General features: G+C 42.0%; 1 protein-coding gene across 2 annotated transcripts in view; it reads right to left on the bottom strand.

The window, feature by feature from the left end:
- RASSF5 (Ras association domain family member 5) overlaps window positions 1-16,272 on the bottom strand; it is a 133,510-nt gene that overhangs the window by 55,382 nt on the left and 61,856 nt on the right. Inside the window, exon 1 of one of the 2 annotated variants that reach the window (XM_054981731.1) lies at window positions 5,428-5,894. The exons of the other annotated variant lie outside the window; for it this stretch is intronic. Within the exon in view, the coding sequence (XP_054837706.1) occupies window positions 5,428-5,547 (120 nt within the window). The 5' untranslated portion in view covers window positions 5,548-5,894. Of the gene's footprint in view, window positions 1-5,427; window positions 5,895-16,272 lie in introns of those variants that run through there. 2 annotated transcript variants of the gene reach the window in all.

The following is a 16,272-nucleotide window of genomic DNA, read 5'->3' as shown; positions in this document are numbered from 1 at the left end:
CTACAAGGTGTCTTCATGCTCCTTCACTTTCACAGGGGCAGTGAGGGACTTGGATTTTCAGCTGCTCCTTACTATGGACTTCTAGTAAACCATCAACCCTGCCTATGTTGTCTAGGAACAACTTTACAGATGTTGGCAGAACTATCAATTTATAGTGTGTTTTAGAGTCGATTTAGTAAAACTGCGTCCCCATCTAATCTATTTTGCCAATGTTTCCCTTGGTTATAATGGCAAGACTGAAGACTGAAAAGTCTTCAAAGCCTCAGGAATGTCACAAGTTGGACCCCACAGATCCACCAGTGCTTCCCTCCAGCACAAGGATCCTTCTGCTAATGCAAGACCCTTATACATCAGAAGGAAGCTCTATCCTTGTTCCAGAGGAAATACAGAATAGATTGGCAGGATCCAGCTCTAAAGTTCTGACATTCCCCCCATGTTTATTCAACTGGAAAAACAAGATTGGCAACTCGTTACCAAAAACAATTGAAAGTATTGTGACCATTCCAAGAAATGGCTTCACACCATTATGATCCATTAAATTATGATCCATTAAATTATAGCTGGCTTCTGAAATGAGGATTTTCATCAAGCCATGATGCTTACATTGTTTGTTCAGCAAAACAAGGAGGTTCGCTAGCTGCTGAGACACAAGAGCGCACAGAATGAAGACTTAGTTTCCTTCATCAGCACAATGCTGCAACTTATAGTCCTACACTGACAGGAGAACTCAGGCTTGAATACAGCAATGGCACTGGAGCAGACAGAGATTACTGCAGAAACAAAGGGCCTTGACACTGGTCTCAGCATGCTTTTACTGTGCAAGGGCACTTGCCTAACACTGGGAAGGAGATAGGAGGTAGAGAATTGCATCAGCCATGTTATCCTCTCTACTGCGTTTGGTCTTGAAGATAAACAAACATAAATGTACAACCCTGCGCATGACATTCCTTATGGTAAGGCAACTTGCACCTGAAAGGGACACAGCCAGTTCCTTTTCAGCTTGTCAGGAACAAGATGTGGCTAGCTGTGATGGAGCAAACTAGTGCAGCAAAAGGTATCTATAGGACAATCACACTTCAAATACATAATTAAAATTTAAGTATATTCAGCCTTCTATTGGGAAAGGTGAACAACAGAGCAGCCCAGGCCAGGATACAGACTCTTTACACACTCTGTGAAAGCCACTGTAAGCTTATGACCTTTTAAATATAATTTTTAAATATATATTTTTCCATGATACTAAATACTGAGGACTTTTTCCTTGGGAAATGCCCATCTTCCCCAATCCCCCTCCTCCATAAATATACAGTCAAACTGTGCAGGAAGAAACCAGAATACATTCTCCTCATTAAGCCAGCAAAACTTTAACAATTCCCTGTCCTTGCTTGGTGTTGGAGAACAGTGCTGGGAATTGACAGATCAGTCCCCATCGGGCTTGTAAACCCCTTTTTTCTTCCTTTGAACTCTAATTCCAACCAGCAAACAAGATGGGACATCACCAGCCTAGCAGTCACTCTTATACAAAGTAGTGGGCTCAAATACCTGTTCTTAATTTAGGGGACTGTTTCAATAAATGAACACGAAGCTTGTGGATCCCTACTGGATGTTAGAAGAAGAGGCGGAACAAAGCTACGGAACAATCTTTGGATGAAACGGAGCTTGCTTTGCTTTTGCAATTCGCTCTTATTGTTTTTATTATAATGTTTTTATTGTTTTAAACTGTATGTTATAAATTGTATGTTGCTACACCGCCCTGAGCCCATCTGACAGGGAGGGCAGTCTGGAAATACAATAAACAAACAAACAAACAAACAAACAAACAAACAAACAAATAAGAAAGCATAATTCAAATAGTTAAGTGCTACCAATGAAAGACAGAAAGAAGCCTCTTGTGTTCCAGGCTTAAATCCAAATCACTAATGATTTCAGAATTTCTTAAATGGAGACAAATTATCCCACATAATTGAATGTGAGCCATTTGTGTGTCTTGCACACTCCTCTGCAACATCTGGTGCTGGCCTTCATTTGAGAAAAAGGATATTTGGAAAGACAGACCAAATTTCTGATCTTGTCTAGCTGTTTCTAACATTTCTAACCCTTCACACAAAAGGAGATTTTCAAAGGAACAAAATGTACACTGGGATAGAAACATATAGAAGATTTTGATCTTTTATATCGCCCACAGATATGACTCAGTAAAGCCTTTTTTAAAAATGGCAGCAGATGAGACAGGTTATTAAACAAAACTCCCTCTTCTAGCCTACAGTAATTCTAAAGAGAATACTGGAAAACCTGAAGGAAGCACTGAAGGAAGAGACTTTGCCTGTTGTGTGGAATGGCACTAAATCACTTGAAGAATGTAAAGTTCAATGGTCTGCTACACTTTTAAAAATATGAGCCCCAAACCACTTGTTTGGATTACAGCTTCTGTCATAGAAGCACAAGGGCAGAAGTCTCAATTCATGTACGTTTCTCCACAGACACAACAGGCAGACCACTGAGATGTGACATCACTTCCTCTTCTCAAGCTAAAAGCAGACCTAAGTTCAAACTTCTGCTCGAGGGCTTTACCACGTGTTCGTTTATACCAATGAAACCATTGAAGGCCTGAGGTTTCTTTTTTTCCTGTGTGAAAACTAGACTTCCCCATAATGCTCCCCCCCTTCTCTTTTTACAAAACTAGCTGGCTACTGAACCAAGGCTGTGTAGAAATCATTATTTCTGAGCAGCAGTTGAGATACCTTCCCTTTTACTGCATCAGTAATACTAGCCCTGATCCTACTTCAGTACAGCTGTACAAAATTAATGAAGAAAAAGTGACAGCTTTATTTTAGAAGAGGATGGGATCCTGCAAAAGGAAAACACTTGCTTACTCCATTTTTGATAAAGCAAGCAAACTAGCCAACTAACCTGTCCAAAGAAAATGATTTAAACAGATGGTCTTGCAGTGGCGGGCACATTGTTGCATGGAAGCATGCAGACTTGCATACATTTTCCTGTCTTTTTTAAAGGACCGTATGAAAGCTTGCAGGGACAAGCACACAGCCTCCCATGGACTTAGGGAAAAATTAAATTTAATATAAACCTGCTGAACTATATACTTCTGTTATCTTAAACTGAAACCTATGACCCGGTGTTAAAGATACTGAATCAAAGACTGATTTTATGCATGAACAATAGGTGAAGTTATCTTCATAAAGGGTCCTACTGGACCAGACCATGGTCCATCTAGTTCAGCATCCTAGTTCCCCCAGCAGCCAATCACATGCCTCTGCAAAGCCTATGAGCAAGGCAGAGACCAAAGCCTTCCCACACCATTGTCTCCTAGTACCTCTGATCATGGTAATTCGAGGAACTCAAGGACAAGCTCTGGCTTAGCAGTAGAGCAATTGCTTTTTATGCAAAAGGTTCCACATTCAGTCCCTGGCATATCCAGTTCAAAGATTCAGATGGTAAGCGATGTGAAAGATCTCTACCTGAGACCTTGGAGAGCTGCTGCCAGTCAGAGTATGGCCTGACATATTACCTGTGATGAGAGTGGGTCTTTTTTTACAGACGGATGTGTGGCTGGGAAACTAATGTTCCCAAGTGCTCCAAGGCTAGCTTCAGCTTCGGAGTATGACACAGGGGGAGTAGGGGCTTCCACTTTCCCTCCCATGCCCTTCTCCCAAGCTAAAACAAAGGCAGGGGACATATTGGGAGGGGGCATATTGGGTTCCAGAACCTCAACCCAATTCATGTCACAGGTAAGACACCGTTTGGCTCTTCATATAAGGCAGCTTAAAAACCTCCAAAGAAGGAGGTTTTTAAGCAGAGGCTAGATGGCCATCTGACAGCAATGCTTATTCTGTGAACCTAGGCAGATCATGAGAGGGAGGGAAGGAAGGGTTAACATCAATGCTTAGTTCTTGTGGCCTTTCTTACATGCCCAGAGCAAGGCTGGGGTCAGGTAGCAATTTTCCCCAGGCCAATTTGGCTAGGAATTCTGGAGGTGTTTTGCCATCATCTGGGCATGTAGTAAGGGTTTCTGGGGTGGGGGGGTATTTGTGAATTTTCTGCATTGTGCAGGGGGTTGGACTAGATGATCCATTCCAACCCTATGCGATCCATTCCTAGAGATCCATTCCCACCCTATGATTCTATGATTCATGTGTTCACTCTGTACCTTTAGCCATCAATGGATCTATCTTCCATTAATTCAGATTAACCAACTTTAAAAGCTGTCAGGCTGTTGAATTCAAGTATTGCAAATGTCAAATGAACTGTACTTATTAATGTGAGCTTCTTCCCAAGACAGGAACTGGCTCATCACAGGCACTAAACTCCAGGATGCACGGTCTCATGTTTCACCAGGATCATCTACCAGGTGATCTTGTACTATTATTTAATGTCCAATTACCAGAGCTTGCAAATGTGGTCATTTCTCAAATTATGAGTAACTACAGCCCTTTTAGGCAAGCAAGTATTGTCATTAATTTCCATGGAGAAAACTCTGTTGTGCCCAATAGCTTACAAATGCCCAGAATTATCTAGATTTGTTCAGTGTGTATGTACACTATTTCTCAACTGCCCCCTCATCTCCAAGCAGATATACATTAGTGCAATGCAATATGTTTTGATTGTTTTCCATTGGTACAGAAAATAAGTACATGTATTTGATTAATAATATTGGGAGATTGATTTAAACCAATTATTTATACCTATTCAGTTTATAATCAATTCACCTTGCTAAACCTTAATCTAATAGTAAATTCTAACTGGCTACAGTAAATCTCCAAATACTAACACTCATATAATACTTGATGAGGTTTTCCCACAAACCAGGTTAACAGCTACCAAATAAGACTATCACACCACAGTCAAATATACCCATAAATGGTGACAATCATAATTACACAATTAACAAATTAGCAGAAAACCTCCTGCTCCTCCTAAGTGTAAATCTTGCACTGAACATATTGCCCAGATCAGGACAGAATTTTCTAGGACAATATCCTCTTTTTGAAAACACACACACAATGACACAATGTCACTAGACTCAAGCATCTACAAGATGGTATAATGTTGTTCAGTAATTTTTAGCGTGTCATCTCACAACCTTTGACAAGCTAAATGCTCAAAAACATTGTATTGCAAAAGATAACTACAGAGTCTCATCAGCTAACTCCAACATCCAGGGGGATAGCAAACAGGTGTCAAAGTTAAACACTCGGATGAACATTAAAGGATCAGATACAGAAAGAGCGAAATTACGAGGTTTAAGAACCCTGAAAATGAGCAAACTGACCATGCATATTAATATAATGGTAAAATAAATGTCACCAGAGTATTTTTAGACAGTGGGCTAATTTTGACTGCCTGACAGCTAGCAACAGAACAGATCTTGTTATGGAGGGGTGGGGAAAGATTGTTACAGAAGCATGTTACCTTTGCAGCACATTTGCCTTGAAGATTCCTAGACAAGGTGGTCCTAGCTGTGAAAAAATAGTCCTCTGAGTCCTCATCCAAGCTACAGTAGCCACTGCTCATGCTGTTGTCGACAGTCATCTAAGAAGGGATTCCGGGTTCTCAGAACATGTGGAGTCCTGGGAGCGAGACAGCCAGGTAACCATTCGACTCCCAGCTCACTGCAGCAGCTGTGGTGTTTCCCAATCCGGTGCCTGTGCAATCAGCTGCATACACAACTTCACCTCCTTCAGAACCCACATGCCATGCAGTGCAATAGTTCTTCTGATCACCAAATACAGGAAGGTCCCCTTTAAAAAAATATAGCTGTGCAAAGTAAAACCGCTCTCTCCCCCTAGCTAACCTCTGCCAGAAGTGGGGAGGGTGCAAGACCCGGAGAGACTTTCTTCAGCTCCTGGCTTGCACTCTTACGCACCATCTGTGGCTTGATCTCTTATCTACAGGCTCACTGAGGTTAGTTGCTGAACGGCATCACCTCCCTCCTTCCCCCACCCCCTTCCTGCTTGCTTTCTGTTGAACAGAGTTGAGCCACTTCCTCTTGTAAGATTTCTGCACAATTTTCTGCAGAGGCTTCGTGAGAGAGAACTGTCAGCAGCACCTCCGCTGGTTTTGATTGGCACCGCTTAAAAGAGAAGCAGAATTATACCATAGGGCAGGGGGAGACACAGCCTTCTCCTAGCTCTCCAGTGTCCATAACAACAACATGTACAAAAGGTGGGGACAGAGATCAGAAAAGCCGATTAAAAATATATTATGAGAGAGAAAACACCAATGCAGAGCCTTCCCAGGTGAATATCCTGTGGCAGTTTAATGCATTCCTTATCTCACTTGAAACCTGCCCAAAAAAACTAGCTCTAGCATTGTGTTTGCTCTCTGCCCAGCAACTGTTTCAAGCAGTTTTTCCCAAGAAAGCCAGATAAAATAAAAAGGGGGTGGTGGTGGAGTCCAATAATAATACATAAACCCAGGACTTTTTTTGGCTGTGGTCCTCCTCACCCATACTGAGTACTGGCACCTTGCGGGGGAGGGGTGTCTTCCAAGTCCTAAGGGGGAAATTGGCAGAAATTGGTGCAGCCTTATATGTGAATACTGGCACTTCCTCCCCCCTCACCAAAAAATATCACTGCATAAACCTACAAACAGCCCCTCCCATTCATTCTACAGGAGCAGCTGGACAACCACTGGACTACCCCACCTGGCATAAAGGGGTTTCCACTTGCCTTCCAGTCCTAATAATAAATCAATTACATTGGTGCATAACAGAGAGAAATGGAAGGATAGATTTCCCCTAGCAACACTTCAGTGCAAGAAGCATTGCGTGCCTTGGTATTCTGCAGCTAATTTTAGAACAGTCAGGATGATTTTTCAGCATAGCTGGCACAAGCAAGCAGCAATTCTGATCATAACCTTAGCAATGGCCCTTTATCAGGTTTGACTTTTCCATTTCCCACCTACTGATCCATTAGAATCACTTTAATACAGACCTTTAGCTTTAAATAAGAATGCTTTTGATTTTGACCATTCTGATTTCTTAAAGTCTAAGGCTAAAAGCCCTATTTTGAACTACCTTCTGACCTCCACCTTTTTAGGATCAAACAACACAATTTTAGTCAAAGCCACAATGCTGGACCAGGAACAGAAGTCTAATCCACCCCACCTCATGTGCTGTTTCCACCCCACTTAAATCCCCCTCCATTCCAAACAATTAGTAGACCCAATATGAATAACACAGGTACATTGCAAGGGGAAAAGGTGCCCCGATGGCTTGTCTCCAATCCAACCCCTCCTTCTCTCACACTCTTTCTCACACAAACACACCCTGCTTTTTACCAGTAAAGAAAACATTGAGAGACCTGATTCATCTCACAGTAACGTGCGGCTTGAGCCTGAGATGATGTCACCCATCTCCAAGAACATGGACATGTACTTTTAAAACACGTACTTTAAAAACAAGCATTCCCAGAATGTTTTTTCTCTGCAGATGACCTACATAAAGTGTCAAGAGTCAGCATAAGCCTTCCTTTCAAAAAATGGCATTTTGGCATATATTCATGGTCATTTGATAGGCACACTGAAATCTGCCATGTTCCTGCATATCACATCTTGCCTACTTGTTCTCAGATCTGAGCCTGCCACTCAATGGCGCATCTGCAACTATTATTGACACAGCAGAACCACAAGCAACCAGAATCATAACAAGGTTGCCAACTTCATCTTAGCAATTTTGAGTCTGGTGCCTAGGGAGGGTAGAACTTAGGGAGGGAGATCAGCAGAGATGTCCAAAGCTGCCATTCCTCCCCCTTCAACCAGAGGGAGAGCTTTTACAGTTGCGGCTCCCTCCCTCTGGAATGCATTAACAGAGGAGAATTGCTCCCTCCGGGATTTGGTAAAATTCTGGAGGGCCCTCAAAGCAGAGATGTTTTGTCTGGAATTTGGAGGTTGATTCTGATATTTTTATTGGCTTGACTCGATATGATTGATTTATTATAGACAACTGGCATGAGTAGGATTTAGTGATGGCACTGTTCTTTGAGATGTATGGGTTTTAATGTTTGTATTTCTATTTTAATATTGTATTATCGATTTTAATGTTTCTATTTATATTATTTTAACAGTGTATTGTATATATATGCTGTAAACCACCTTGAGGACTAAACATGATGGAGAGGCAGTATATAAATTAAATAAATAAATCTTTGTGGCCTGGAGATTAGGATTGTTATGGGGGTTTGAAATTCCTTTTTCCAAAATTCACATTTTTAGATATAGCTACTGATTTCTCTTATTCTCTTTCTTCTCTTTTAAGAGCAGGATTTCTCTTCAAAATTAAATCAAGGCGTCCTTTTGTAACTTCTGCCCTTAGAGTTGTTTTATGTTATACATCCCAGGATGGTACTCTAACATGAAGATGGGAAGGCTTGAGAAGACACTGGTCGAATCCACATTCACCCATTACCCGCATGTTTATCTTCCGTTTGCCTCCAATCCGCGATTTTTTCCTCTTCGTTCACATTCCTGCTTCCAATCCGTCTTTCTCGCTCGTCCCTCCGGTCACATGGCCGCTCGAAAACCGCTTTTTGGGGCGGGACCTTTTTTCCCACCCATTTTTTTAAAAAATTTTGAGCGCACTTTTCCGTTATTTCGATCTTGCCTTATAAAGAAACATCATTGAAGATAATGATGCCTCTCTTTCCCCCACTGACAGCACTGATGGCTCTCTCCCGTTTCTTTTTTGGAAATTTGGAAGCATGTGGGAAGCTTTCGTGGGCATTTCCTATGCAGGACAGTTCAGTGCCTGAATTTTACTGAAGTTTCACTTCCTTGGAGTGTCATTATTTTGATATTTCGCAATTTCGATATTACAGTAATATAAAATTAAAAAAATAAAAAACAGTTAAAAAGGAAGTTTCGCGAGTCCGTTCTGAGGATGGATTCACCCCAAAATGATTTTTCAAACTACCAGATTTGATTCAGAAACAGCATAATCAATAAATCCAATGCTATGAAGTCAAAAACAGTCTTTTGTAGACTACGGAGCACTTGCAAGTTGAATCAGCTAATAGGAACTCTCGGAACGGCCGGAGAGACAGGAAGGGGGGTGGTTTTTAAAAAAACCACGTAAATTGTGCATTCGCCTGTTCACGGCCACCATGAAACTCCCATTGAAAACCTGTGACCACATATTCGGGAGAAATGCGAATGAAATGCGTCTGTTTAATGAGGTAATGTGACCAGCACTCGGGATTGCGTGGGGAATGAGGGGAACATGCGACTTAGAATGAGTAATGTGGATTCGACCACTGTCTGCCCTTGAGCATCTACAAAGTGAAATCCTGACATTTTGCAGAATCTCTCTTACTCTCCTCCTCTCATCATATTTCTCTTTGAACAGTTTCTTTTAGAAACCGACTCCAAATTCCTAAAAAGAGGAAAAGAAAACGATTGTTGGATTTTAGGTAGAAACTGGGTAAAGAGAATTTCTCTTAACAACCCTATTAGAGATCAGACATAATTCTGGGAGAACTCCAGGCCCCACCTTGTGTTTGGTAACCCTTGGTGACAAAGCAAGCTCGAGTATTCTTTCCATGTTTGGGTTCCCTTCTGAAGGGGAAAACAGGCCTGATGCAGTACTAGTGGCACCTGCCAGTCTAGTCTTCTTAATACTTAGGAAGAGCTGGCAAACCAAAAACAGAATCTAGGCCATTCTGCTGCCACGGTCAGAGGCTCATTCACTCGAAGCTTGACCTACAACCCCAATGTCAAATGGAAGAAAACATTTTCAAGGAGATTTTAAATCACTTTTCCTTATTCTCTAAAGAAACTTTTGGAGAAAAGCATGTCATTTATGAGCTACAACAGTATTTTCCTAAAATTCTGTTTTCAAAAGCACCTGGTTTTGACAACACAAGAATTCATATCACAAAGACTTGTATCAGGCTTGGTATTTTATAATCCCTATGTAATTGCTACTTCCAAACTAACCCTCCTTCCTGTCAACATCTGCATCACTGAGTTTGGATCCATTTCCAGGACTGTAACCATTTCCCCCCAATCTGAGTGCAATTTCCCTCCCCCACCTCCTGTTCTCACTACAGCTCAAAACACTCTCAGAAATCCTGTTCCCAGCAATCCCATTCCTCAAAAAACAGGATTTCAGGGGGCATTTGAGACTGCTATGGGATTGGAAAGGTAAGAAAGCCATGTTTTCATACAGAACGCCTTGTGACCACAAAAACATTACTTAGATGTAAGCCAATGTTCCTCAAAATTAGTCCAGGATCCACAACAGACCCCTGCAAAAAAAATATACATACACAGAATTTTATTGTGCGTGTGTGTTACAGGCACAACTGCTTTAAAAATTTCTTGAGTCGACATTCCAATTTTGGGACATTTTTCCTGTACACACCATTATCTAAACAGCAGATATGGTTATTTTGACATACAATGCCTATCTTGTGTCCAAATATATGTTTTTGAGGTAAATAAACACCAATATACTATTATATTTGTTGTAGAGACAGCCATTTTCCCTGTAAGCCATCATTTTGCAAGATGGCTGATCTTTTTCACAATCTTGTGGGACGCTCATACTGGGGTCAAACTGCATGTTATTGGGGTCAATAAAACCAAATATACTACTCCTTTTGTTGTAAAAACAAAACAAAGTATTATTTTTAAGATTAGTAATATTTTGGAGGGATGAGAAATCCAGAGAAACAATTATTGTTTTAAAGTTTGTAATGTTTGTAATATTTGGACAAAACATAGCAGAAGAATAGTTTAGGTGACAGCTCCTAAACGTACAGAACATTATTTATTTTGCTGCCTTAAATTACATTAAACAAAATATTAGAATGCTTGTTTGTCAGTGTAATATTTATAATGCTTACATATTGATTAACCTCCTATTCTTAAAAAAGATTATAGTTTTAATATGGAAAGTAATATGTTGTGCAACATTTTCACAGTTCTTTTGATGCTTATTAGCCCTGAGAGCTAGATAGAACCACCAGACTCAAAGGCAGCACACCTCTGAATACCACGGGAACAAACAGAAAGAGCTGGCTGTTGCTTTCCTAACTTGGTTGTTGGATTCATAGAAGCATCAGCTGGTCACTCTGGGAAATGGGATACTGGACCCCTTGGTTTGACCCAGCAAGGTAGTTCATACATTTCCAGTGCAATCCTAAGCAGAGTTACTCCCGTCTAAGACCACTGGTTTCAATGGGCTTAGACTGGAGTAACTCTTCTTAGGATTGCACTGTTCTAACTGCAGGCATTATCTACAAGGCTGGGTAAATGTGAAACCACATGCTATGCCAGTAAGATATCACTGGGGCAACTGTAGGGGATTTTTCAAAACAACCTTCAGATACTACATAATTAGTGGTTGACTTGATAAGGACATTCCCCTTTGGATCATTTCTGCACATCAACATTTAGGTAAACTTTGGATCGAGCTGTTGTAAATGTTTGAATTGGTAAGAATGGCCAGTTTACACACCTGCACAACTTTGTCAACATCTTCTGTGACCAATCTAGTATCTCACATTCTTTGGAGTCAGCAGGATCAGCCTTGCATCAGCAGAAACTCATCAGCTGCAATATATTCATTTCTCCTCCCAGACACAATTTGCATTTTTCATATTATTTCTCCCTTGCCATTGAAAACCTGCTACCCCAGCATTTAAATGCTTAGGATGGGATGTCCCAATTACTCTACTAGCTCAACATCACTAAGAAATCCAGTGCCACATCCCCCACCCCTTTCAAAACAAGCTTCATCTTTCCGATAATGCATCCTCTGCTGCAAGAGTAAATGGGCTGTGGCTATCCTAGCAAGGTCTCCACAGCTTCTCATTCGGAAACAGCTCTGGAGTGATCAAGCTCAAAACCAGACTACCCTCCCCAGTTTCAAAGCTGCCACTTCAATCCAAGGAGGAAATCTTTGCTCTTCTTTTCCACTCCTTATACCCAGGCCAATTAATACCATGAATATGGAGCACATCCAGGAAAGACTGTTTACCTACTTTCTTTTGGACTTCTCAATTTCCCAAGCCTTTCCTCAAATAGAAGATAAGAGCAAAACAGCTGCTGAGCAAATATGGCCAATTGATGAATGACTCAAGACAGAAATATACACAAATTCATACATTACCCCCAAATCAGAACATGAAACAGTAGTAGGAAAGTATGATCCCATGGTGTCATTACCTTAACAGATGTTAATTTCACAGCCAGCTTTGAGTTACAAAAAGCAGGGCCATTTTCCAAAGAAAATTTGCTTTCAACTTTAACAGTCAAGATGCAACATGACAGGAGCAATATTCAGATGTGATCACTGGTTAAATCTCTTGTAGTCTGAACATGAACTTCCGCCTAGTCCTCTGGCAAACTAAGTAATGCTTACAAAACCCACCTTTCTTCCTCTTTTTTGTAGTGTCTGCAAAAAGCTACCTTAAGACAGCACATGTGCAAAAACGTTCTGCCCAGCAACCAAATCAGAGTACACTTCCAGGAAGAGGATTGGCCATTTATGCACTTCATCAAAACATGCATCTGCTTAGTAAGCAGCGTGTGCAGTCAGCATGGAGAACAATGGAATGAGCAGCGGTTCACTGGTGGTACTCTAAGCAGCCCTTTTTTCGGGCTTTAGTCTGGAGGAAAGACACTGGTTGTTGTTGGGAGAGGCAGGGCAACGGACATTCTGCTCAGGAAGGGTCAGAGTTGGTAAGGAGTGGGAAGGCTGCTACTGAATGACTATTAGCCATAAGCACAGATTTTGGGTCTAGCTGTGTGCACTTGGGTGTTCGCATGTGTGTGTGTGTGTTGCCTGCCAGAGCAGCAGTAACTAGAATACTCAGCTCCGGGTTGGGAAATATCTGGAGATTCTGGAGGTGCAGCTTGGGGAAGGCAGGGTTTAGGGAGGGAGTTCAGCACGTTATAATGCCATAGAGTCCACCCACCAAAGCAGCCATTTTGTCCAGGGAAACTGATCTCTGTAGTCTGGAGATCAGTACTAATTCTGGGAAATTAGTACTGGAGACTGATAACCCTCGTAACCACAGATATTCCGGTGTGGATGTTGTCATTGGAGTTTCCTTAATTGCAAAGACCAAGGACTGTACCTTCTTGTGTCTGGCTGCCAGTCTCCAGGTGGGCAGCAAAAAAAGGGGAGGGACCTCCTAAGGAGACTGGACAAAAAGAAAATAACTCATGCAAACTATTTATCAAAGTGCAAGCGCTCTAGGTGCAATATACAATACATATGTCAATTACAAAAACATACATGAGTATCTCAACTGGTTCACATTAATTACAGTTCCAAAAGGAAGTTGATAATGTATAACCAGGGCATTCAATTCGGCGGTTTCAAACATTTGTGTGTCTTCCAAATGATGCAAGGTAAGTCTCAGATAAGTATAATGTCCTTCCAATGAGTAATACACTGTTCTTTGGTTGTTGTGGGTTTTCCGGGCTGTATTGCCGTGGTCTTGGCATTGTAGTTCCTGACGTTTCGCCAGCAGCTGTGGCTGGCATCTTCAGAGGTGTAGCACCTCTGAAGATGCCACCTCAGAAGATGCCAGCCACAGCTGCTGGTGAAACGTCAGGAACTACAATGTCAAGACCACAGCAATACAGCCCAGAAAACCCACAACAACCATCGTTCTCCAGCCGTAAAAGCCTTCGACAATACACTGTTCTTTCTTTCTTTTTCAGGTATGAGGACACCGTCATGGACTTTCCTGCGTTGGTATCAAGCAACCACAAAAGTAGACAAGCACTGAACAGCAGACTGAACACTTGGCTATTAGAATTGCCCGTTTCAGGGGTCTTCATCATTGGCTACTTTTTTTTTCATACACCACATTGGTGGAAAGCTACTAGTCTGCAGCCTTTTTGTTTTTAGTCTCCAGGTGGGGCCTGGAGTGCTCCCAGATTATAACTAAACTCCAAAGTACAGAAATCAGTTCCCTTGGAGGAAACAGCAGCTTTGGAAGTTGGCATCACTATCCTATTGAGCTCACTCTCCGCCCCAATCTCTACCGACCTGGGCACTGCTAACAAATCTCCAGAAATTCCCCAAGCAGGGATTGAATGGACCTGAATGGTCCTTAAGGCCTCCTCCATCTCATCCCACCCCCAACTCCTCCCCTCCCACCAGCAACTAAATCCTGTGCCTCCTCAAGGCACAATATAACAAGCTTCCTTCCAATCTGTCCAGAGACATGTAACTTGCTTCTGTTCTTCTCAATTCCCCAGCCCCATCGCCCTTTTTTAGATCAGCCCTCAACATTTTTGTTTCCACCTACCTTCCAGAATCCACATTTAGTTTTCAGCAGTTTCTAAACACTTTATAAAATCTAATAAACTGAACGCCTTCCTTCCTTCCTAATATCCGATAAGTGGATGCTGATTGCAGTGACCATTATGAATGAAGTATATTTTCAACCTACCTCCCAAAAATTCTTTGCTAAATTCACTTTTCCAGAATGGAATCCTGGAATTACATGATGAATAAAACTGCTACCTGCACATCTATTTAAAGCACAGAAGCCCCTTCTGGAATTGCATCAGACAGTTGTAGACTCATTGTCTAGCCTTGGCAAAATAGTACTTGAATCTGTGTAAAGAAATAATAAATTATGGGCTAATAGTCTTTATGCCACACACTTACTTTCTGGCCTTAGGAAAGTCACTTTCCCTCAGTCTCTAATTTAGAGGGGGTGCTAGAAGAGACACAAGTTGGAACTAGGGTGGAGCGTTGAGCCTATGAAACTGGTGCTTAAATAGCTGCAGTGGTCCCCAATTCATTTCTCGAGAAAAGGAGCAGGGTTCTCGCTGTAACTGTCCCTTCATTTTAGGATTCCCTCCCTAAAGAAGTTCAACATACCGGTTCTGTTCTTAACACTCAAACATTCATTGCAATGTTTTTATTTCAGATTGTTGTTCCCAGCTGAACTGGTAGTATTATATCTGCTGCTGTGTGCTGTCCATTAGCTTTAGCAGGTTATAAATAATGATTTTGCGATAATGCTATTGTGTTCTAATGGCTTGGTTGTCATTACAATCTTATTGTCAGTTGGCATGAAGGTCTCTTGAGCCCTGTTGTGGTATGACATAAAAATAGCAAATAAAATAAGCTTCCATTCAATTTCAGTTCTACAAATACACGAGGTATTCTTTTAGCAGGCAATTCAGAGGAATTGTATAGAATGAGACTGCCCTCCTTCCTGCCTGGTATTCCCCCTCTGATTGTGGCCTCTATAGGTGCATTCCGTACATTAGAAACAAAACAAAAACTCCCTCAGGGAAAAACTTTGCATCTCATGTTAAGTGACATGCCAAAACATAGGCCCGATTTAAACATGACTCTGGCTAAGGCAAAAGCAGATTCCTGTGGGACTTGCAATGGCGCCGTGCTTCATTTAAACTGGACTGCTACCTGCGGATGCAGGAATGAGGCCAGTGGCTGGCAGCTTTAGACGGGTACACAATAAAGAATTCTAGCAGGATAGCTGCAGCAAAAACCAGAGAAGAATCGTGTGCCACCTTAAAGAATACTAATTTTACTGTAAACTGAATTTACAAGAGCTTGGAGTCCCCTTCACAAGCGGCACATCATTGGGTAGACTCAAGCTCACAAAAGATTATACTGTAATCAATATGTTAGTCTTTAAGTTGCCATAAAACTCTTCTTTGGGTTTTCCCACTACACAAATGACCACAGTCGGGGACAGAGGGTGGCACTTGGGGAGAGCTTATCCACATGCCAGCTTTTGGTGTGTGGCATCCTGCAAGGGGCAATACTCTCCCCCTTGCTATTCAACCTGTATATGTGCCCCCTTGCCCAGCTGGTGCGAAGTTTTGGACTGGGTTGTCATCAATATACGGATGACACCCAGTTGTATCTGATGGGCGGCTGGCTTGACTCTGCCCCTGATGTCCTAGTGAGAGCTTTGGAGGCTGTGGCTGGATGGGTAAAGCAGAGCCGGCTGAAGTTGAACCTGGTAAAGATGGAGGTCCTGTACTTGGGCCGGAAATTGCCAGATTTGGGAGTCCAGCTCATGATCTTTGATGGGGCACCATTAGTGCCTGTCTCATTGGTCCGGAGTCTTGGAGCAATACTGGATTCCTCCTTATCGATGGAGGGCCAGGTCATGGTAGTTGCCCAGCCTGCATTTTTCAATCTTTGACAGGCCAGGCAGCTTGTGCTCTGTCAACTCATGACCTAACTACAGTGATCCAGGCAATGGTCACTTCCAGAATAGACTACTGTAACTCGCTCTATGCAGGGCTTCC

This window comes from Eublepharis macularius, chromosome 5 (assembly GCF_028583425.1).
Source record: "Eublepharis macularius isolate TG4126 chromosome 5, MPM_Emac_v1.0, whole genome shotgun sequence".
Classification (NCBI taxonomy): Eukaryota; Metazoa; Chordata; class Lepidosauria; order Squamata; family Eublepharidae; genus Eublepharis; species Eublepharis macularius.
This window is presented reverse-complemented; position numbering and strand designations above follow the sequence as displayed.